General features: G+C 41.9%; 1 protein-coding gene across 3 annotated transcripts; it reads left to right on the top strand.

Moving 5' to 3' along the window:
• The first annotated feature begins 1116 nt into the window (after positions 1 to 1116).
• On the top strand, positions 1117 to 9222 carry LOC306919477 (uncharacterized protein). 3 transcript variants are annotated; one of them, XM_079532247.1, is made up of 5 exons: positions 1117 to 1405; positions 4754 to 4891; positions 5136 to 5240; positions 5918 to 6055; positions 8144 to 9222. In XM_079532247.1, exons 1-5 carry the CDS (start codon positions 1132 to 1134, stop codon positions 8506 to 8508), a joined length of 1020 nt encoding a protein of 339 aa, XP_079388373.1. In that variant the 5' UTR covers positions 1117 to 1131; the 3' UTR covers positions 8509 to 9222. The 3 variants fall into 3 exon arrangements, with proteins under 3 accessions (XP_079388373.1, XP_079388372.1, XP_079388371.1); XM_079532246.1 differs by having other exon boundaries at positions 5109 to 5240; positions 8171 to 9222; XM_079532245.1 differs by having other exon boundaries at positions 5109 to 5240.
• The last annotated feature ends 15164 nt before the right edge of the window (positions 9223 to 24386 follow it).

Below are 24386 nucleotides of genomic sequence, written 5' to 3'. Positions count from 1 at the left end.
GTGGAAACACAAACATTGCGTAAACACAAACATTGAAGACGAAAGTGAGGACGTACATTCTGATTAGCCGGAATGAGATGATGTATGATGACGTACAATGATAAGAGCGCCCCTCACTTCACACAGGTGTGATTTTTTTGAGGGCCTCCTATATACAGCTTTTGACCCCACACGTCTCAATATTTGCCATTGACAATGAAAGGAGAAATTAGGTGAAATGTCCGCCAAATATGATGTCAATTTGTGGCAACAGGCATTCTGAATGATTGGCCAGTAGCAGGCTATAAGATGATTCATGATGATGTACGATGATAAGAGCGCCCCTCACTCTGTTTTTACACCTCAGGCTAGGGGGGCTTGAGCCACTGCCCTTTTGCCTCAAAGTGCCCCTTCCAAATAAAAAACAAAAAAACAAATCATAAGATTTATTTTTTTCTGTCCACATAAGGGCATGTGGGCGGCCAATGGGGGGCCCCGGGGGGCCAATAAGGCTTATGTGGGGGCCAACAAGGGCTTATGTGGGGAGCCAATTAGGGCCATTGTCCCTTCAAGACGAACATTTGACAAGTAGGCCTAATGATAATTCCACTATCATAATTATTATTTATAATTATTATTTATAATTATACTTTAAATGTGCTGGCTGCCATCAGTCAGTTTTAGTTTCAGACTAATGATAACGTATTGCTTTCTTTTACTGTCCAATGACATGAAATGGCACAATTGACAGACCCCACAAAAAGACCCCAAAAATCAGTGCGCGCTACGAGCACACACACTTGTGCCCTTTTCTGGTGTTTGAGCCCCTGCTCCCTCAGTGCTCTCTGCACGGCCATACTATAGTGGGATTTGAAGGCAGTTGCAAAACGCAACCCTGTATATTAGATGTATCATTTTAATTTAGTGACAGTTACACACCTCCACCACCAGGGGGCGAAATACATTAAGGCAACAGTGCATGGATCGTTTGTTGCGCATGCGTAAACACCGGAAGCAGGGTTGTGCGTGTACAGCGTTTAGGCAGCATGGAGTTTGTTAGCCTTTAGCTCTGTGGTTGTTTTTCATCGTGGTGTGAAATAAACGGATTGTTGCTAAAAACAACGTCTCATAATGGAGGTCAAAACGTGTCAAATGGAGTCTGTACGGATGAAGATACATGAACACATGACGTCGGTGGGAGAGGACATATTGTGTGTTTTGGACAAACAGCAGCAGAGGGGTGGTGCTGATGTTTGTTGTGTGAAGCTTGATGTCAGAGTGTTTGTGTTGGAGCGCCTCAGTTTGGCTGCTCAGGTCATGTGCAACCTATTTCAGAGAGAGATGGAGACACTAGAAACTCTGCTGGAGAAACAAAACAAAGTGCTGGACATTGATGTTGATATGGACATCGATCTACACACTGCAGGTTGGTAAACTCTGAACAACACCAGCTCAGCTACAAGTAGCATTAAGCTAGCTGAACTGAAGTACATTTCCCAGTAGCTTCAAGTTCTTTATTGTTACATTTTGTGTTCACTCCAGGTGTGTGTGTGTGTGTGTGTGTGTGTGTGTGTGTGTGTGTGTGTGTGTGTGTGTGTGTGTGTGTGTGTGTGTGTGTGTGTGTGTGTGTGTGTGTGTGTGTGTGTGTGTGTGTGTGTGTGTGTGTGTGTGTGTGTGTGTGTGTGTGTGTGTGTGTGTGTGTGTGTGTGTGAGAGATGGGCCTTGCCTATCATTTTGTCATTAAACCCCTCAGTCTCACATTTGTTTTTTTTAAAGCAATGTGGTCATAAGTGGTATGGCTGACTTGGTACTGCAGCCTAGGGGATATTTCTCATGTTATTTTAAAGGCTTAAGTTTGTTTGTTAATACATCAAAGATCCATAATGGATAAAGCCTTGGCCTGGAAGAGAGGTCATCAGGTGGTCCCCAACCTTCTTTAAAAAAAAATATATCCCACGATTTTGCAACCCATTTTTTCACCCAGTGTGAATTATCTAATGTAATCCTGGGCGCTACACTTCCTCTGCCAACCTAGGGGTTGGGGGGCAGCGGACTGACCTCATCCTTCCTTCTATGCATGAGGAGTCCAAGCTGCTGCTTTTCACCTGGCAGGGGGGAGTTTCCCTGGCCGGATGTAGCACGTGGAAGGAACACGTTATTCCGACCAGTTCCTTTCCCTCCATTAGGTGCCCCGGCTGGCCAGGGGGAGGTAGTTTAGAGACTAGGATTACTGCATGTTGTTTTGTGAGGGTACCTACCCTAGGGGACACGGGGAGAACATGTGAGGGTACCTACCCTAGGGGACATGGGGAGAACATGCAAACTCCACACAGAAAGGCCCTTTCGCCAACCCCGCCTCGGGTATGCGCACTGATGACGCAGAGGAGAGAACACGCCCTAGCGTCCCCAGTGGGAATCGAACCCAGGACCTTTTAGCTGTGAGGCGACAGCACTACCGACTGTGCCACCGTCCCCAAACCTGTTAGAGTGTTTCGACCACAGACATATATACATAGACGCCCTTTCCGGCTCTGAGGCGCGTGTCACCATTGAAGGCACAATTTTCCCGACATTCCTTGACAAGCTTCCGCGTGCGTAACATAAGTCCCGGAAAAGACGCGCTGTGATTGGCCAGTAGTCACTTGAGTGACAGCGAGAGACGTGGAGGAGTCACATGAGTGACGTCACTTGGGCAGCGACGCAGTCGCCTTCAGCAAATGCCTTCAGCACTTCTAAATAAGAAAGCTGCGGAGAACTGTTGCTTTGTGTTCACTCTTTAATGTTTTCTGTTAGTAATCTAATCCCCCCTGGCTCTGATGTTGTATTGTTAATAACTTTGTTGTTTGTGTTTGTTTGTTTGTTTGTCTTGTTTTGTATTGTAATGTATATTGTCATGACTGTTATAAAGATTTGTTAAAAAAAAATAAAAAAATAAAAGCCTTCAGCACTGCACTTCCGCCTTCATTGGGATACACGTCGCTCCAATGAACTGCAGCGGCAAATGAGGCATCTATTTCTTATATCTATGGTTTCGACCACCACAAGGTCAGCAGTGATAGGCCAAATCACTGGCCCTCTCATCCAGGATTCCTTTCTCTATGCCAGAGCCAACAGGAGGCTCCACCTCCGCCTTGTGTGTTCTTCTGGCATTGCAGGCACTTAGAGGTTGCTAGGACTGTGGTTTGCGACCTGCCTAGGGTCCTACGTCTCACCAGACTATAAGTCTGTGCGGTGTGCAACTGTGCATGCATCTGTCCTTGTCCACACTTGGCCTTACTCTGGTGTTATTGAGTCAAGGTGGGTTGTTTGAGCCTTCTCTGCGTCTGTGTCATTGTCGTTGTTGTTGCTGTTAAATCTGTCCTAGTGAGCCTCTCTTCCTCCTCCTCTGAGACTCTGGGGATATTGCTCGATATACATCTATCAGGATTCAGGAAAATATACAATGTTAGAGCTTTACAACAGTAAGCCAACTATTAGGGGACTAACTATATTAGGGCATTTGAACAGTAATGCTTGTCAGTCACAATGTGGGACAGGGTTTCAATGTGTGGGGCGCTTAAAGTCTTGGAAATGAGGGACTGTCCCACGCAAAGGGAGACACCTGGTCTCCGTTCTGTGAGGCCTTCACTGTTTCCATGTGAATCCTGAGATCTACATGATTCTCACTGACACTGTTCTATTATAGCAGCTGGGTTTACCTTTTTATCATTGCTGCCGGGCAGAGAAACCTTGTATCTCCGTAATTCAGAAGGAGCTAGTGCATTCTCCGTCCCCGGCCATCAGGCGTGGCACTGCCGGGGGGAGGGGCGGCACCTGCCCGGGAAGGTGGGGGGATTAGTGGAGTTCCGCGGCAATGTCGGTCCATTCCGTGGCCGACACCGCAACTGCCGATAACAGCCGATATGAGTTGTCGGTTAAAAAATCACCTGTGTTTTCCATGTGAGGTTAGGGTTTGGGGTAGGGTGTCAGCGTCGCTGGTTAAAACTCACCCATGGCTCCCTACGTGTGCTGCCGGTTTAAAACCGCCGTGTCTTCCCTGTGAGGTTAGGGTCTGGGGTAGGGTGTCGGACTGCTGCCGCCGGTGCCGGAAAATGCAAAAGTAACCAAAATAGCCGATCTACAAGCTTTTGATCTGATATTTTTGAGTGGTGCAACCTCTCCTATAGACAGCTATGTGTGTCCCTGGCTGGCTGGCTGGCTGGCTGTGTCTAGCGTTTGGTTGGTTTTCACCGCCAAGTGTCACTGTTGTGCAGCCACACACACACACACACACACCCACACACACACATGAACTGTATATATGATGATTTTGGGTGTGACAGTAGAGGGACCCCCACACGTTAACTCTGTCATTTCCCGACCGTTTTGGACGTGGGGAGTTTTTTTATTTCCCCTGTAAATAAAAACGTCTGGGTTTCCGAGGCTAGTCTCCACCTGACGGCAACAATATTATACCTACTTGTGTTGTCTATTTCAGGATCATTAATCTGTTATCAAACTGATTTGGCTATTTCAAATAGGCCTATGCAATGAAAAAATTACTGCTTGCTAGATGTTCTTTCATTTTGTTATTTCGTTTTTTTTTTTTTTTAACATTCTGGTTCATAGTATACATTAATTTAGTCTGATTCCGTTTTCTACAGGAGTGTTGTATGCTGTAGTCCTTTGGTCTCTAGTCTATGGTAGTCCTTATTTGTGACACATGAACAGCCTTATTATTAAAGTTAATAATGTCACATCAAAGTCTTTATTAAAGTATATGTCTTCATTCCAGACCAGTGTGTGTCCAGTCTGCAGGTGAAGATCAGTTCTCCAGCCACAACTTTTTCTATTAAACAGGAACCTGAAGACCACCTTAACCAGGAACTTGAAGACCACCTTAAACAGGAACCTGAAGACCACCTGGATCTTAGTAAGTTTAAATCACTCTGTCTTTATTTGTTTTATTGGTGAAAGTGGGTCGATACTGAGTGTAAAGATGAACCGATATGACTCGGTTATCGATTTTAGCATTAACAATGTGACTACATTGATCAAAATGTATTATGAATGGGACGACGGTTCGTCAGTAAAAGTATTAATGGGTTCACTGAAGCAATTCAGTATTAACTAACCTGTATTAATCCTAGACTTTCTGCACGTTCCTGTGTGTAAAGAGGAGGTTCCACCTGAAGAGGAGAGGAGCTTCAGTCTGGTCCAGGAGGAACCACAACCTCCAGAGATTGAAGAGGAACAAGAGGAGCTACTTAAAAAAGAGGCTGGTGGGTCAATGACTATTGACTTTTTTCAAATACGCAATAAAAAAATACTACTTAAAGGACCACTTCACCACTTTTCAACTTATCTTCATATAATTGTTCATGATAAAATATCACCATTCTTTTCCTACTCGGTATGTGTCTCATAGGAGGGCTGTGGGCAGTTCAGAAACCCATCCACCATTGATATCATCGATGGGGACTCCAAACTAATAGAAACTGCAGGCATTCTATTCCTGAAAAGTTGCAATGCGAAAATGATTTTTCTTTGGTCTCACAATAATACAAATCGAAACATTTTCTATTTTAAATCTTGTTTAAAAACAAATCTGCCTAACGATGATATCACTGGTGGACGGGTTTCTGAACTGCCCACAGCCCTATGAGACACAGGCCAAGTAGGATAAAAAAGTGGTTAGGAATGTACGGCACCTGGGAGCAGTATGGGTTGGCGCCCCAGCCTGTGTCCTCTGTGAGCTTGAAGATTGGCTATTTCTGTTACTGTTTCTTTGTTTCCCTTTTACAAATTCAATATCATTTTTATTTTCATCTGATGTTTACATCAGGATGGGGAGAATTATTTTAGCACTTACAACTAGTGACTGCTCCTTTCAACTGAACAGGACATGGTAAGTTTGATGTGGTATAATGAAAGGGCTTTCTACTGGTGATTTCCACAGAGCACCACAGGGAGACAGTATCTAGAGAGATGGCCTCCAAAAGACATTCAACGTTGTCAGAGGAACAGCCAGAGATGGACCAGAGACATGGACTGTTTGATGCAAGGATGCAACCTGTAGTAAAATTGTACAAGATAGGTATGTAGTGTTTTATTTACTGTGGTTTAAACATGTAGTAAAGTTGAATACCATTTACAATCAGGGTTGGGAAGGTTACTTTTAAAAAGTAATCCCCTACAGCTACAAGTTACTTGCTATAAATTGTAGTCAGTAACGTAATCCGAGTACCACAATTTAAAAAGTAACTGGTTACTTTCAGTTACCTTTGGATTACTTTTAAGCAAACCTCTATTTAATTAGATAAACAGGTTTTACCATTGATAACCAGAGCAGAATGTTGAGCCTATATGAAATTAAGAAAACTACAGAAATATTGTTAAATCAGTGGTTCTCAACCTTTTTTCTCAAAGTTTTCAAGTACCACCTCAGAAAATATTTGGCTCTCAAGTACCAACATTATGATTATGATTATTAAAATCTAGTCCTATTCAGCTAAGCACAGGTTCGCACAAAAGGCAAATTCATTCCTAATCATTATAATAATAATTCCTAATCATTATAATAAATATACAAATATAAATAATATATGTATACAGCCAAAGGCTTGCTGTACAAATTGGTAGGCCTATTGAGAAAAAAAATAAAGGAAAAAAATGTCACTTTAACAAATATGTTCTCCCATGACAGAGTGCAGACACAGGCAGGCAGGCAGGAGGGCAGACAGACAGACAGACAGACAGACACACACGCACACGCACACAAGCTTGCTAGCGCTGCACAATTGTTATATGCACGATTGAGTGAACCAGTTTGACTTCGCAATGCGATCCACAGTTGTAATTAATCGCAGACCCTGTTTACAATTTAGCCATTTAGCAGATGCTCTTAATCCAGAGTTATTTACAGTAAGCACGAACAAAACATGGTATACATCTACATTAAGTATTGTCATCAAGAATCATACGTAAGCTAAGCACAGTGGAACAGTTGAGCCTTTACATAGGCCTGTAAGGTCGTCGAGGCTAGGGCAAGTGCTACGGACTAAGATGGAGTCTGAAGTCCTTTCCATTCCTCCTTTCTCATATATATATATATATATATATATATATATATATATATATATATTAGGGGTGCACGATTATGACCGATATCCAATCTCCGATTATTTGCTGGGTCATATCTGTCGATACCGATTCTGACCGATTCCGATATTATACAGAGGACCACAATGGAAACAAGCCTAGGCCCTAGGGGCTTGGCCCAAAGCATGTTAATAAAGTATTAAATCAATCAATAAATAGCCTTTTACAAGTGTCTGTTTCCACAACTGAATGACTACTGAATGAGACGAGTACACACATTAAATGTAGAAAAAAAACTTATTTTGAGACCATTCCGATACCGATATGGCATTTTTATGGCCGATATGGCCTATTCTGATTATGCTACCGATTAATCGTGCATCCCACCAAATTGTCAAACGATTAAAACATTTAATCAGAATAATCACAGTTTGAAAATTAATTAATCATCATTCGAACTATGTCCAAAATATGCCATGTTTTTCTGTATATTGTTGTGGGAATGGTAAGATAACTGTCAGAAGGCGGATACATTTAACATGCATATGTATGTATATTTTATTCTTTATAACAAACCCAATGTGATTTGAGCCTCTGCCTATGTAAATTGTGCAGCCTTTTATGGCACTATTATTGCCATCCAGATAGGGCTAGATAGTGCAGAGTCGGTTATGGAATGTAAAAATTGTAATCAAATTAATCTCACAAATTAATTAACTCTTAATTTGACAGCCATATATATATATATATATATATATATATATATATACATACATACATACATACATACATACATACATACATTGATGGATTTACAGTAGGTAGACAGGAAACGGGGAGGGAGATGCGGTGGAAGACACACAGTACAATTTGACTGGATCTGGACTCGAACCCGTGACGCAATGTCATGCTGGATTACCAGCCAAGGTGCCTGGACCGCTAAGTCGGCCCAGGCCCATTCCATAGTTTTGGAGCCAGAGGGCAGAATACATGGCCAAAGCATTTCCGGGGGTCCCCAGCCAAAAACATTGAGAACCTCTGTCCTAGACCATAAGGGTTGTAACACATTGTATTATTTTTGTAGACTTTCTGCACGTCCTTGTGTGTAAAGAGGAGGTTCCACATGAAGAGGAGAGGAGCTCCAGGCTGGTCCAGGAGGAACCACAAGCTCCAGAGATTAAAGAGGAACAAGAGGACCTACTTCAAAGACCAGAAGAGGCTGGTGGATCAGTGTTGACATTACTAGCAGTGAAAAGTGAAGAAGATGATGAAGACAGAGAGACAGAGCCTGTAGCCGGCACCTCAACTGTACACATGGAAACACAAGCTGATGTAGAGGACTGTGGAACATCACAACCAACTAGTGACAACCAGCTCCTCTCTTCACACTGTTCTGAATCTGACACTGATGATTGGGAGGAGACTAGGGGAGATCACAGTCAGCTTTAAACACACTGAAATCACAAAACACACACAATGTGGGAGGACAGCACAAGCTGTCCCAGGACCTGAAGTCCTGGAGTCACACAGGGAAGAAAAGTTTTAATTGTACAGTGTGTGGCAAAATATTTAATCTAAAGGAGAGTTTAAAAACACACATGAGGATTCATACAGGCGACAGGCCATTTTCTTGTACAGTATGTGGTACAGGCTTTACTCAGGCGGGTAATCTAAAAAGACACATGATGACTCATACTGGAGAAAAGCCATTTTCTTGTACAGTATGTGGTACAGGCTTTACTCAGGCGGTTCATCTAAAAAGACACATGATGACTCATACAGGCGAAAGGCCATTTTCTTGTACAGTATGTGGTAAAGGCTGTGTTACCACAAGAGATCTAACAACACACATGAGGATTCATACAGGAGAAAAGCCATTTTCTTGTACAGTATGTGGTACAGGCTTTACTCAGGCGGGTAATCTAAAAAGACACATGAGTACTCATACAGGCGAAAAGCCATTAGTTTAAGACATATGGTCAGTCTAATCCACTAAAGTATTTACATTTTTTTTCATTTTTTTTATTTTGGAGCGTCGCTTTTTTCCATTTAGTTTGTTTATGATTTAAGTTATTTTCAAAGCTGAGCACCCACTGCCTTAAACAAAGGGCAGTCTCCAGAGGAAGCACACTTGTTCTTTCTTTATCTGAATTATATGTATAATCTGACAATATCAACATGACTGAATAAAATACACATTAATAGTTCCTTGTGATGGAGCTTAATTTTTATCTTGTGTATGGATTTTATTTTCTATTCAACATGATGGAACTTCATTTTATCTTGCATTATTCCCTCCAGCTCATATGTTCTGGTAGTACAATATGAGCCTCAGTCTGTGTCCACATTTGTCAGTATTTAACAAGTCATATGCATTACAATTCACGCAATAATTATGTTCATTGATATGCAGTAAATGATGGTGCAGTAAAGTGCTCACAAGCTGCTGGGTTTGTGTAGATCAGGGTGTTGCTACATCTTACATAATGTACCATCGGACTAGCCTGGCTAATAAGCCAGACCGAATCAGCCGTTGGCAAAAACAAATTTGCCTGCCGGCATATTACGGTCTGGAGAGGCTCAATTGTACGCCCATTTCCTACACCAGAGAACTGGTGTGGCCAATCGGGACACGGTATGCAATATGGGCGGGCTTTGGTACAGTGACGTTCAATGCTTGAGACCTTTGACTGACAGTAGCTCTGACCAATTGCGTCAAAGAGAAAATGTTTGAACCCGCCCACCAGGAAACAAGATCCATACACAGCATCTCCAGACTCAAATACCACACGACAGTGTGATTTGAGTCTGGCTTATTAGCCAGGCTACCATCGGACCATGAAGCCACATATGCATCACATTTAAACGATTCTATTTAATCGTCATTTAATATCAATGCTCCTTTGTCAGGTGTGTGCTGTGAACAAAAGGAATTATTTCACATTACCAAACCAGACATTTGAGGTAAAACAAATATGGCGGGTTATATAGGTTTATATAAATTCCATGCAGCCGAAGCTCTTAACTAACCCTTTGTGCTTTCCAGGCTGCTACACACAGCCTACGTTCTTCCCATCAAAGTTGTTGTTTTTGTCCAATCCGCCAGAGGTTTTTGCTGCTCCTCTCGCTGTGTTGGGCTGTGTGCCCCGGAAGTAGTTGGCGCAAATTCACAGATATTGCCTGTCTGCCTGCGGTAACATCACGTGAGGGCGATGAAAGTGTTAACACAACATCCGTGGCCCTTTTCATTTTGACATGGTAATGAGAACGTAGGCCACTGACATGGACCAAGTTATTGTGGAACACCTTTTATTTCCCCATTAGAAAAATAAGGCTCTATTTTTGTCCATGCTAAACCCCTTAACCCTAAACTTATTTCCCTTTTTTTTTTCTTTTTGCTATTTTATAAAACTTTTCTTTTTTAACTATTCAAAAAGTTTTTCAAAATGGTAAAAACAAATAAATAAAAAAGGCAAAGAAGTTTAGGGAAAAGGAGTATAGCATGGATGAAAATTGAGCCCCCAATGTACAACATTTCTGGTGTGAAATGGCACAAGGTATTCCCACAAAAAGACCATCCCAAAAACCGACAGATGTGCCCTTTTGTGGGATTTGAGCACCTGCCCCCTCAGTGCTCTCTGCACGGCCCTGGCACGCACACATATGCACGCACGCACACACACACACACACACACACACACACACACACACACAATGTTTGCTCTGCGGATATAGGCAATCTACAAGGTCAGAACACATTCCATCGCAACATGTTGTGAGCTTGTAGATCAGCTATTTTCACAATTTGACACATGAAGTAACTAGGGCTGACGAGATTAAAAGATGACACAGTTGTAGCAGCTAGATGTTAGGTCATTAAGGTTGTTCCAGAGAGTAGGACCATAGGGACTAAATCCACCTTCAGCACATGTACATGTTACATGTACAGCTGGGATTGTGTAGCATTTTGATAACAATGATTTGTCAACCTATTTATCAAGATATGGACTCAAATGTTCACCATTTGTTTTCAATGACACACTCTGTACAATTCACTTGTTGACCCTTATCTATCGTACTGTGTAGAAGTATGGGGCAATACCTATAATAAGGATACCTTGATCATACCAATAACCTGTTTTTAAAATCTTATATTCTAAAGTTCCCAGACTTGGTGAAATTTAAAACTGCACAAATCATGTTTAACCCATTCTGGGCGGGAACCCCTTTTGGTGTGATGTGAATTTACTGTAATGGTTATCTGTTTGAATGGTAAAGATTGCGGAAATAAACGGAGACAGAAACTTTGTCAAATTATCTAGGTGGGATACATTTATTCCCAGCGAGACATACCATTACAGAAATACATGGAAAAGTCACATGCAATTTGGAGATATAACCCAACAAGTCTAAATCCAAAATGACGAGGGGTAAAAATCACACTGACTAACAGAAATTGACTGCTTAAATACAAACTAAGTTTATCAATGATGTAATCTGGGCCCGAGAGTCTGCCCTTAGTGAGAGAGTCTTAACTTACTGACCAACCAGAGGGCTGCAGGCCTGTCTGTCATTGAGTGACAGGACAGTTGCCTGCACAGAAAATAGCAGATTTTTTGTCATTTTTTTAAATTTGTTATTTGTTTGGTGGGACTGCGCGCACGTGAAAATGTGTGGTTATTAGCGGTTATTGATGCTTTTTTGGCGAGTTTATGATGGATTTCGGGTACCTATATATATATACAGGTACACTGTTATCAAAATGATAATGACAATATGACCACCATTTTAATGACAATATGACCACCATTGTAACTTATGTTAAAATATATATATATATATATATATATATATATATATATATATATATATATATGCACAGTTCACACAGGAGGCAAATTTATTCCTAATAAGAATATTTATTATTTTTCACAGACGTCAGCCAAAATCATGCTGTACAAAACAGGCACTTTAACTGTTACAATGATGAGCCATACAGGCAAAAAGCCCTTTACTTGTACACTTTGTGAACAAAGATTACATTTTCTCACACACACACACACACACACACACACACACACACACACACACACACACACACACACACACACACACACACACACACACACACACACACACACAGTGAAAACAATAACTGTACTACTGCAAACACACAGCAAGTGAAAACAATAACCCCCCCCACACACACACACACACACACACACACACACACACACACATACACACAGTGAAAACAATAACTGTAGTACTGCAAACACACAGCAAGTGAAAACAATAACCAACCACACACACACACACACACACACACACACACACACACACACACACACACACACACACACACACATTAGTGATAATGTATAACGGAGAAAGTGCTGAAAAAGCAGGGTATTCACTGTGTTGGGTCCAACAACAAGGGTCCAACAATAACAGTCTTCTGAAAGCAGACACACGCATTGGGTCCAACAACGACTGTCTTCTGAAAGCGCACGCACGCACGCACGCACGCACGCACGCATCCAGCCTGTTTCTGTACTTAGTTTTTATGTAGGCGAATGAAGAGAAGCCTTTCTCGCAGATATATGACGTCGCAAAGGGAAGGAGAACGCGTACTGCCTTGTCCGAAAGAGCGGGGTATTCACTGTGTTGTTGTATCCAAAAGTGTATCAGTGATTGTCTTCTGAACGCAGACTTCAGTGTTTCATCGCAAGACAATTCTATTAAACTCTCCTGCTCATCAGCAGTGAAGTCCTTGGGCATTTCAGAGGTTTCAATGCTGAACGGGTTTCTCATCCAGTTATTATCTTCAGCTGTCACTGGAAAATATTCACGGAACGGTTGCCTGAGTGAGACAAGGTGCGCAACGATGCTGTCCCTCACTCCGTTATCGAGGGTCAGGATGAAACATCTCCTGCCTTGGCTTTGATTTCAAACAGCTCCATCTTTTTCACAATAGCATTCATTTTATCTTGCACATCAAATATATTGACGGAAAGCCCCTGTAGCCTCAAATTCAGGTCGTTAAAACGAGAGAATATATCCGACACGTATGCCAGTTGACTGAGCCACACATGGTCGTCGAAGACACCAGATATGGGGAAGCTTTTGTCCTGTAAGAATGTTTGTACCTCTCTGTGCAATTCGAAAAGCCTTGTAAGTACCTTCCCTCTCGCCACCGTACTTCTGTATGGAGCAACAGTTGAACATGCTCGCTGCCCATTTCGTCACAGAGCACATGAAATAGGCGAGAATGCATAGGTTGGGCTTTAATGAAATTGACAGTTTTCACAGCCGTGTCCAACACAGCCTTAAGTTCTCCTGGCATCTTCTTCACCGCCAAGGCCTGACGATGTATACTGCAGTGGGTCCATTGCATCCCCGGTGCCACCTCACGTATCCGCGCTGCAACTCCCTTGTGGCGACCTGTCATAGCCCGTGCGCCGTCTGTACACACTCCACAACACATTTTCCAGTCAAGCCCATTCTCTTGGAAAAAAGCGTTAAGCAGATTGAATATGTCCTCAGCTGTAGTTCTGGTTTCTAGTGGTTTACAGAACAGAAAGTCCTCCTGAGCTGCTCCATCATATTCATATCTAACATACACCATCAAATTGGCCAAATCTGCGACATCAGTTGACTCGTCCAGCTGGATGGAATAGTAGCGGCTACTTGTTATGTGGTCTACCAGTGTATTTTTAACATCATCTGCCATGGCCTCTACTCTCCTCGACAATGTGTCGTTGGAAAGTGGAATCATATTCAACCTTTTGGCCATCTTCTCCCCACACATTATGCGTGTCATCTCTTTCACTATTGGCAGGCACAATTCTTCTCCAATTGTGTGTGGTTTACCTGCTTTAGCAATGCAGAGGCTTGCACGAAATGAGCATTCTTGTGCTTTAGCTACAGGTGTAGCAGCTGAGTGTATACTGGACTTGGCCTCCTTCAGTGACACTAGCTTTCTTTGAAAGAATTCAAGTGGTTTGTTTGCGTGGTCTGCGTGTTTGGTTTGAAGATGCCGTTTGAGATGCGCGGGCTTCATACACTCATTGCTAAGAGTGTTACTACATAATACACACTGTGGTATGGGGTCTGCCTCTGTCCCACTCCAAGTGAATCCAAATGTAATGTAGCGCGGGTCATATTTCGCAGATGTGACTTATATGCCTTGGAATGTGTTCTGAGGGCAGCATTCAATTTCATTGGCCCTCGCGTGCGTCCAATCAGCAAGGGTGGGATTCGGGGCTAATAGTGAAAGGGGGCGGGGCTAAGAGTGGGGGGCGGGTTCAATTGTATTTTGAATTTTCTCAGGTCTCAGGGCAGCTTAAATGCTATACAAACACCAATGTTAAATTGCTGCCCTGAGGGCAGCTTTTGAATGCTGGTCTCAGGGCATCATTTGAGACCAGCATTCAAAAGCTGCCCTCAGGGCAGCAATTTAAAATGGTTATATGAATGCCACAGACGAAAAAGTCCACACTATTGATCCATAATGTATAAATGATAGATAAGGGGTCAGGACAACGAGGCCTTTTCGTGGAGGGGTCAGAATGACATTTTGACTTAGACTGTTTTTTGTCTGTGGTACTATAGCATTTAAGCTGCCCTGAGACCAGCATTCAAAAGCTGCCCTCAGGGCAGCAATTTAACATTGGTGTTTGTATAGCATTTGGCTGCCCTGAGACCAGCATTCAAATTATGCCCTCAGGGCCGCTTTCTAACATGGTTGTATGTATAGCATTTAAGCTACCCTGAGACCAGCATTCAAAAGCTGCCCTCAGGGCAGCAATTTAACATTGGTGTTTGTATAGCATTTAAGCTGCCCTGAGACCAGTATTCCAAAAGCTGCCCTCAGGGCAGCAATTTAACATTAGGGTATGTATAGCATGGACAGTTGCAGAAACATCATTGCCTTCCTTGACCGTGCATTAATTAACTTGATCATAAAACTGGACACAGACATGCACACAACCCCTCCTGTCATGTTCTGTGACATGTTCTGTATTTAGTTAGTTTTACTTTACTGTTTTCCTGTGATTTTGTAATATTGTGTCTTAGTTCCAGTTTGAGTTGCGTTACCCTTGTGTGCTTTTATTTTGTATTGTTCCTAGTGTTTCCTGTATGCCTTGTTACTGTTTGCCTGCCTTGTCTAACCTGTACTGTGATAGTGTGTCCTCTGAGTTCCCCAGCCTATCACAGTGTTGATTGTCAGTTGTGTTCACCTGTGTCCTTTTATCCCTGTGCCTTACTCCCCTGTTCTTTGAGTTCCTTCATTCAACTCTGTTGGCTGCCCAGAGAAGAGTACTGCCGCTACACTACAGGTTAGTAACAAAATCCTTATAGGTGCAAGGCTCAGTTATGCATGATAGAATGAAGAAAATGCCAGTACTCAATATGTCCTTTTTCACATTATCTTATTTACCTCTGACGAACAGACAATTCATACGCGTTTCGGCCTAGTTGGCCTTGACTATTCTGTCTGCGTTTAGGTCCTAAATCCTGCCTCGCTCTGTGACACCTTCCCTCTGCAGTGATCTAAAAGTGACTGGAGGCTGTCTTATTTTTCTCCAAAAGCCCTAAAATATGATGGTTATTGAACACATTAATGGGATGCTGTTCCGTGATCTCTTTGGCGGGAAGACTGAATATGATGTGGTGAGTATTGTGCTGATGCACTGTACATTACTACATGCATCCTGACTGTACTGTTTAATCCATAGTTATAGCCTAACACTGTTAATGAAATATTCTCAATATGTGAAATATCCTGTGTTTTTTCTACAGGTTCAATCCATCCTCTTGACACTTGGTATGCCAGAGCAATCCCTCTTGGATGCTGGACAAACAACCTGCAGCTATTTCATTCAGGAAGACGATACATGGAGATTTAAGGTATGACTGCAACTAATATTGGAGTAACAACTTCATCTCTGAAATGTTCAAGAATAGGCTGTCTTTGCACGTCATTCAATCAGATCACTAAAAATGTTTTGTTTTGTGTTTTCCAGGAACCAGAGGAGTATTACACAGTGCAGGAGTTAAAGGCAGAACTGCTAATAGAGGATGTTATGTATACACTTACATGTGTGATTTGCTCACTGGAAGAAGTGTTCTCCTCCCTGCGTTGCGATGCTGATGAAACATCTTGTGACGTCTTCATGGACCTGTTGAAACGAATGCTTCATCTGGATCCAGAGGGGAGGATAACACCTGACCAGGTGTTGGACCATCCCTTCATCACCATGCCTCACCTATGACCGTCTCAAGGTGTTTGTGGGGTCAACCATTGCAAATGTAATGCACTCCCAGTTATTGGTATTGGATTTTGTGTACAGTACATGTTTGACTATGACAACGCCACAATATGGTGATGTCGGCCAACACTGATCCAGACAGGACACTATGCTACCTAAGACACTTCAGTCAACGGAAACTGAGATCATGTGTGACCCATGGGGTGTACCATTTGTGATCACAGTACTCTTAGTAGTTATACTGTAAGAACACATGCACTATCACTGACTGTTACTATATGACTATATACTATACACACTCCTGTTGCAGTGCTGCTAATAGATGATGTTATGTATACACTTACATGTGTGATATTATCTGCTGCTAAGTGTTGTCTCTCACCTGCACAACAGACTGTGATTCTATATTAGTATATTATATACATTTCATGTGTTTATTTTACATTTTGTATTTAATATTGCACTTGCAAGTTTATATTGTACATACCAGTACTGTATATGACATCACATCAAACTGCATTTGATTGAGTTTTTCTTTCTCTTCTGCACTGTAATGTTTTATGTATTTTTGTTTTAAAATAAGCATTTCTAATTGTATGTATTATTCCCTTGCACATTATGTAGGCCTATATTAGACATGTTATATTAGACATTGTGTTATGTTCACATCATTGGCTGAATTCCAACTGAGAAGAAATTAGCACAATACATTTTGTAAATAATTGTTCTATTGATATATGTTTTAAGTTGTAAACATGGTTTAAATAAAACGTGTTACCTTGAAATATGCGTTGTGTACGTTCTTAAATATGGCCCAGAACAGGTTTTAAAACATTCATATTTTCCAGTTAACTTATATCTCTACATTTATTGATTGTATACTAGATAGAACGTCCTTGCGGTCATGTTTCCATCCATCCATGTCCTATATATGTATTAGTAAAGGCTATTAAATTAGTGTCTATTTGGGGGTCCTTGGCGTGACGTTTGGGAACCACTGATATACAGCAGGGTATAAAGCCTTTTAAAACAAACAGCAGCATGTTGTGCACTCACTGTAAGTAAACATTGCACTTTAACATTGTCACCACAAACAATAATAGCAATGATTGTTACAAGAACATATAGCCATTTTAACACACCTGAAACATTGCACACTAGAAAGCTGAAAGAGTGATAACAGTTCCATGTGATGATAGACCTATTACTGTAGTTCTGCTGAAACTCATCAGAGTCAAAGAGGTGTGAAATGGTCTCAGTTCATCCAAAATGTGATCATTAGCAGGTGATCTGTCCAATGCCAGACAACGAGTGACCATTAACACGTTAATCTCTGCATTTGAATGCATATAGTGAATGAAGCATCAGCCATCATCATTTAGCATGTGTACATTTTAACATGGGGAAAGAATGTGGGGTTTGTTCATTATTTAGCATTTGAAAAACATTGAATAAAAGTGCATTCATCACCACCATATTGAGAGAGAACCCTGCAAAAATGTATCAGCTTATGTTTTTGTTCAGTGTATTTTCATTCAATCCCTTCCAGTTTCACTATGACTTATATGACTGGATATGGAGACAGTAACCTCTGTTACTGAACAAACAAATAATTAATATAGGATATAATTGAATAAGTATAATGATATATCCTGATTTATCTTGACTTATCCTGATCATTTATTAATACTATGGACACATGTTTCTGCACACAGGCCTACACATTACACAATGGGATTTCACTGTAAATATAGATAAGAAATGAAATGAAACCAATAGCGCACAATAGGATATGAGACTTTGATTTGACAATATACTTATTTGCTGTTCCAGTCCTGTACAGAAACCAGACCACTGTCTTCTATACTAAAGTGGAAACAAATTGAACCTACATTACAACCTAACACATAAAATACAAGGGGTGCTGTATATAGGCTACTTGTAAAAGACAAGATGTGAAGGCTTGTCTACTATTTATAAATATTGTTTGAAACAAATAGGCCTAACTGTTTTACTTCCGTGTTCTTGTTTTTAATAAATGTTTAAAGTCAAGATTTGTTTTTTATCTGTGGTTTGTAAGTGTTCCAAGATAAATTAAGATAAATGGGATGTAAATCACAGTATGAGCAGTTGTTTCTTCACCAGAGCTGGTTCTCCTTGGTTCTGATGTTACTGAAATAATGTGGAGAAATCCTCAAGATGAATGGCTCTGCTGCAGTAACAATGAATTCATATCCACTTATTCAATAGTTAGATTGTACATATTTATCCAGATACTGAGTAAGTCATTTTTGGATGAACTACTATACTGCTTTTTAAGGTTTATTATAAACCAGCAGTTGTTATGCACCACATGTGGAAGAACTCCCAGAAAACAGCAGGTATGCTGGCACTCTTATTTATTTTACATCACAATGAAATACTGTTCTGTTTCCCACTGCATTTGATTGAGTTTTTCTTTCTCTTCTGCACTGTAATGTTTTATGTATTTTTGTTTTAGTTATGATTTTATATATGTTTCCTGATGTGTGCAAAGCACATTGAAATGCCTTGTTGGAATTTGCTATACCAATAACGTTATTTTATATTTATACTGGCTCCTGCTTTGACTTTAAGAAACTCCTCAATGGATCACTAGACTAGTAGACTAAATATTGTTCAACCAAAGTGGACTGTTATGTTCAAGTGGAGTCTGTTTTCGACCATTGAATGGTTTTTCTCCAGATTAACTGGAAAACCAGTTCTTAAATGGGCATTCCACTCATTTTCAACATTTTACTATGTCATTATATACCTTAGAGCTGCATTAAACATGCCAAAATATTAGACAAGTTGTTTTGATTTTGTACCAAAACTCCCCAGCCACATAGACAAAGCCAACACTCAATGGAAATCAGACTTTGAATAGGGGACACATTAGCACATTCCAAACCAGCCTGGGACAAGAAGTATAGAGGTGTCACTGACACCAAATGGGCCATTAGACACCGGGCTCAGGAAACAAAAGAGAAACACATGTACATTTTTCTTTGTTGAAATGGAGCCATGGGGTGAATTAACCCCAATAAGGCTAAATAAACCAAAAGTCCTACAACAATAAGGTAAACTTAAACTCTTAAACTTAAACTGGAGATAATCTAAGAGTGATTGGATTAGGCTTCCTTCAAGTACATGGCGAATGCACTCATTCCTTGCAATGTACTTACATACACTTACATATGTTGCGACCTTCGGTCGCAACATATGTAGGTACATTGCACTGAAGTCCCCAGGTCCCCCCAGTCGAGCTTGTACCTGTAACTTGGGGGAAGTCTATTATAATTATTACTGATTCTCCAGTAAAGACATGTTGCCTCTACAAAAACCACACTACAAATGAAAGAAACCAGAACAAGAGAACACACACCCATTGATTCTGATTGGACGGAATGAAACAATGGCCAAGTAAACCACACCCATCAACAAAGCTAATTGGCCGAATGACTATGAGTCACGCCCACCATTAGGAACACATAAAACCAGGGCTCCAGCACAACTAATCATTCTCCTAACAGAATCTTGCCTGAGGAAGGACCAACCAGTCCGAAACGTCTACTTTTCCAGCTCTCCTTTATATTTGATTCCGTCGTGAGTGAAGCGCCACCGTCGAGTCATGAGAGGTATTCTGAAAAGAAAGTTTGAGGAGGTCGACGATGAAGATCCATTCTACTCCTCACCTCCATCATCGTCCCTGCCTTCTCCTGCCTCCACGGAATGGGATTCTGATGGGGAGAGCAGCTCCTCAGAAAGCCAGGACTTTACAACTAATGGTTCTGCTTCACCTGCTGCCAGTCAACCCATCCAGTCTATTCTGAAGAGGCCAAAGCTGGAAGGGAGGCAGAGCAACGTGCGCTTTGATCTGGTGACGGTGTTCTACTTCCCACAATGCCAGGGTTTCACTAGCGTACCCCTTCGCGGGGGTGCCAGTCTGGGCATGTTGGCGAATGAAGAGAAGCCTTTCTCGCAGATATATGACGTCGCAAAGGGAAGGAGAACGCGTACTGCCTTGTCCGAAAGAGCGGGGTATTCACTGTGTTGTTGTATCCAAAAGTGTATCAGTGATTGTCTTCTGAACGCAGACTTCAGTGTTTCATCGCAAGACAATTCTATTAAACTCTCCTGCTCATCAGCAGTGAAGTCCTTGGGCATTTCAGAGGTTTCAATGCTGAACGGGTTTCTCATCCAGTTATTATCTTCAGCTGTCACTGGAAAATATTCACGGAACGGTTGCCTGAGTGAGACAAGGTGCGCAACGATGCTGTCCCTCACTCCGTTATCGAGGGTCAGGATGAAACATCTCCTGCCTTGGCTTTGATTTCAAACAGCTCCATCTTTTTCACAATAGCATTAATTTTATCTTGCACATCAAATATATTGACGGAAAGCCCCTGTAGCCTCAAATTCAGGTCGTTAAAACGAGAGAATATATCCGACACGTATGCCAGTTGACTGAGCCACACATGGTCGTCGAAGACACCAGATATGGGGAAGCTTTTGTCCTGTAAGAATGTTTGTACCTCTCTGTGCAATTCGAAAAGCCTTGTAAGTACCTTCCCTCTCGCCACCGTACTTCTGTATGGAGCAACAGTTGAACATGCTCGCTGCCCATTTCGTCACAGAGCACATGAAATAGGCGAGAATGCATAGGTTGGGCTTTAATGGAATTGACAGTTTTCACAGCCGTGTCCAACACAGCCTTAAGTTCTCCTGGCATCTTCTTCACCGCCAAGGCCTGACGATGTATACTGCAGTGGGTCCATTGCATCCCCGGTGCCACCTCACGTATCCGCGCTGCAACTCCCTTGTGGCGACCTGTCATAGCCCGTGCGCCGTCTGTACACACTCCACAACACATTTTCCAGTCAAGCCCATTCTCTTGGAAAAAAGCGTTAAGCAGATTGAATATGTCCTCAGCTGTAGTTCTGGTTTCTAGTGGTTTACAGAACAGAAAGTCCTCCTGAGCTGCTCCATCATATTCATATCTAACATACACCATCAAATTGGCCAAATCTGCGACATCAGTTGACTCGTCCAGCTGGATGGAATAGTAGCGGCTACTTGTTATGTGGTCTACCAGTGTATTTTTAACATCATCTGCCATGGCCTCTACTCTCCTCGACAATGTGTCGTTGGAAAGTGGAATCATATTCAACCTTTTGGCCATCTTCTCCCCACACATTATGCGTGTCATCTCTTTCGCTATTGGCAGGCACAATTCTTCTCCAATTGTGTGTGGTTTACCTGCTTTAGCAATGCAGAGGCTTGCACGAAATGAGCATTCTTGTGCTTTAGCTACAGGTGTAGCAGCTGAGTGTATACTGGACTTGGCCTCCTTCAGTGACACTAGCTTTCTTTGAAAGAATTCAAGTGGTTTGTTTGCGTGGTCTGCGTGTTTGGTTTGAAGATGCCGTTTGAGATGCGCGGGCTTCATACACTCATTGCTAAGAGTTACTACATAATACACACTGTGGTATGGGGTCTGCCTCTGTCCCACTCCAAGTGAATCCAAATGTAATGTAGCGCGGGTCATATTTCGCAGATGTGACTTATATGCCTTGGAATGTGTTCTGAGGGCAGCATTCAATTTCATTGGCCCTCGCGTGCGTCCAATCAGCAAGGGTGGGATTCGGGGCTAATAGTGAAAGGGGGCGGGGCTAAGAGTGGGGGGCGGGTTCAATTGTATTTTGAATTTTCTCAGGTCTCAGGGCAGCTTAAATGCTATACAAACACCAATGTTAAATTGCTGCCCTGAGGGCAGCTTTTGAATGCTGGTCTCAGGGCATCATTTGAGACCAGCATTCAAAAGCTGCCCTCAGGGCAGCAATTTAAAATGGTTATATGAATGCCACAGACGAAAAAGTCCACACTATTGATCCATAATGTATAAATGATAGATAAGGGGTCAGGACAACGAGGCCTTTTCGTGGAGGGGTCAGAATGACATTTTGACTTAGACTGTTTTTTGTCTGTGGTACTATAGCATTTAAGCTGCCCTGAGACCAGCATTCAAAAGCTGCCCTCAGGGCAGCAATTTAACATTGGTGTTTGTATAGCATTTGGCTGCCCTGAGACCAGCATTCAAATTATGCCCTCAGGGCCGCTTTCTAACATGGTTGTATGTATAGCATTTAAGCTACCCTGAGACCAGCATTCAAAAGCTGCCCTCAGGGCAGCAATTTAACATTGGTGTTTGTATAGCATTTAAGCTGCCCTGAGACCAGTATTCCAAAAGCTGCCCTCAGGGCAGCAATTTAACATTAGGGTATGTATAGCATGGACAGTTGCAGAAACATCATTGCCTTCCTTGACCGTGCATTAATTAACTTGATCATAAAACTGGACACAGACATGCACACAACCCCTCCTGTCATGTTCTGTGACATGTTCTGTATTTAGTTAGTTTTACTTTACTGTTTTCCTGTGATTTTGTAATATTGTGTCTTAGTTCCAGTTTGAGTTGCGTTACCCTTGTGTGCTTTTATTTTGTATTGTTCCTAGTGTTTCCTGTATGCCTTGTTACTGTTTGCCTGCCTTGTCTAACCTGTACTGTGATAGTGTGTCCTCTGAGTTCCCCAGCCTATCACAGTGTTGATTGTCAGTTGTGTTCACCTGTGTCCTTTTATCCCTGTGCCTTACTCCCCTGTTCTTTGAGTTCCTTCATTCAACTCTGTTGGCTGCCCAGAGAAGAGTACTGCCGCTACACTACAGGTTAGTAACAAAATCCTTATAGGTGCAAGGCTCAGTTATGCATGATAGAATGAAGAAAATGCCAGTACTCAATATGTCCTTTTTCACATTATCTTATTTACCTCTGACGAACAGACAATTCATACGCGTTTCGGCCTAGTTGGCCTTGACTATTCTGTCTGCGTTTAGGTCCTAAATCCTGCCTCGCTCTGTGACACCTTCCCTCTGCAGTGATCTAAAAGTGACTGGAGGCTGTCTTATTTTTCTCCAAAAGCCCTAAAATATGATGGTTATTGAACACATTAATGGGATGCTGTTCCGTGATCTCTTTGGCGGGAAGACTGAATATGATGTGGTGAGTATTGTGCTGATGCACTGTACATTACTACATGCATCCTGACTGTACTGTTTAATCCATAGTTATAGCCTAACACTGTTAATGAAATATTCTCAATATGTGAAATATCCTGTGTTTTTTCTACAGGTTCAATCCATCCTCTTGACACTTGGTATGCCAGAGCAATCCCTCTTGGATGCTGGACAAACAACCTGCAGCTATTTCATTCAGGAAGACGATACATGGAGATTTAAGGTATGACTGCAACTAATATTGGAGTAACAACTTCATCTCTGAAATGTTCAAGAATAGGCTGTCTTTGCACGTCATTCAATCAGATCACTAAAAATGTTTTGTTTTGTGTTTTCCAGGAACCAGAGGAGTATTACACAGTGCAGGAGTTAAAGGCAGAACTGCTAATAGAGGATGTTATGTATACACTTACATGTGTGATTTGCTCACTGGAAGAAGTGTTCTCCTCCCTGCGTTGCGATGCTGATGAAACATCTTGTGACGTTTTCATGGACCTGTTGAAACGAATGCTTCATCTGGATCCAGAGGGGAGGATAACACCTGACCAGGTGTTGGACCATCCCTTCATCACCATGCCTCACCTATGACCGTCTCAAGGTGTTTGTGGGGTCAACCATTGCAAATGTAATGCACTCCCAGTTATTGGTATTGGATTTTGTGTACAGTACATGTTTGACTATGACAACGCCACAATATGGTGATGTCGGCCAACACTGATCCAGACAGGACACTATGCTACCTAAGACACTTCAGTCAACGGAAACTGAGATCATGTGTGACCCATGGGGTGTACCATTTGTGATCACAGTACTCTTAGTAGTTATACTGTAAGAACACATGCACTATCACTGACTGTTACTATATGACTATATACTATACACACTCCTGTTGCAGTGCTGCTAATAGATGATGTTATGTATACACTTACATGTGTGATATTATCTGCTGCTAAGTGT

This window comes from Electrona antarctica (assembly GCF_951216825.1).
Source record: "Electrona antarctica genome assembly, contig: scaffold_25, whole genome shotgun sequence".
In the NCBI taxonomy this organism is placed as follows: domain Eukaryota; kingdom Metazoa; phylum Chordata; class Actinopteri; order Myctophiformes; family Myctophidae; genus Electrona; species Electrona antarctica.
Note: the sequence above shows the minus strand (reverse complement) of the source record. Positions and strands in the feature narration are given on the sequence as shown.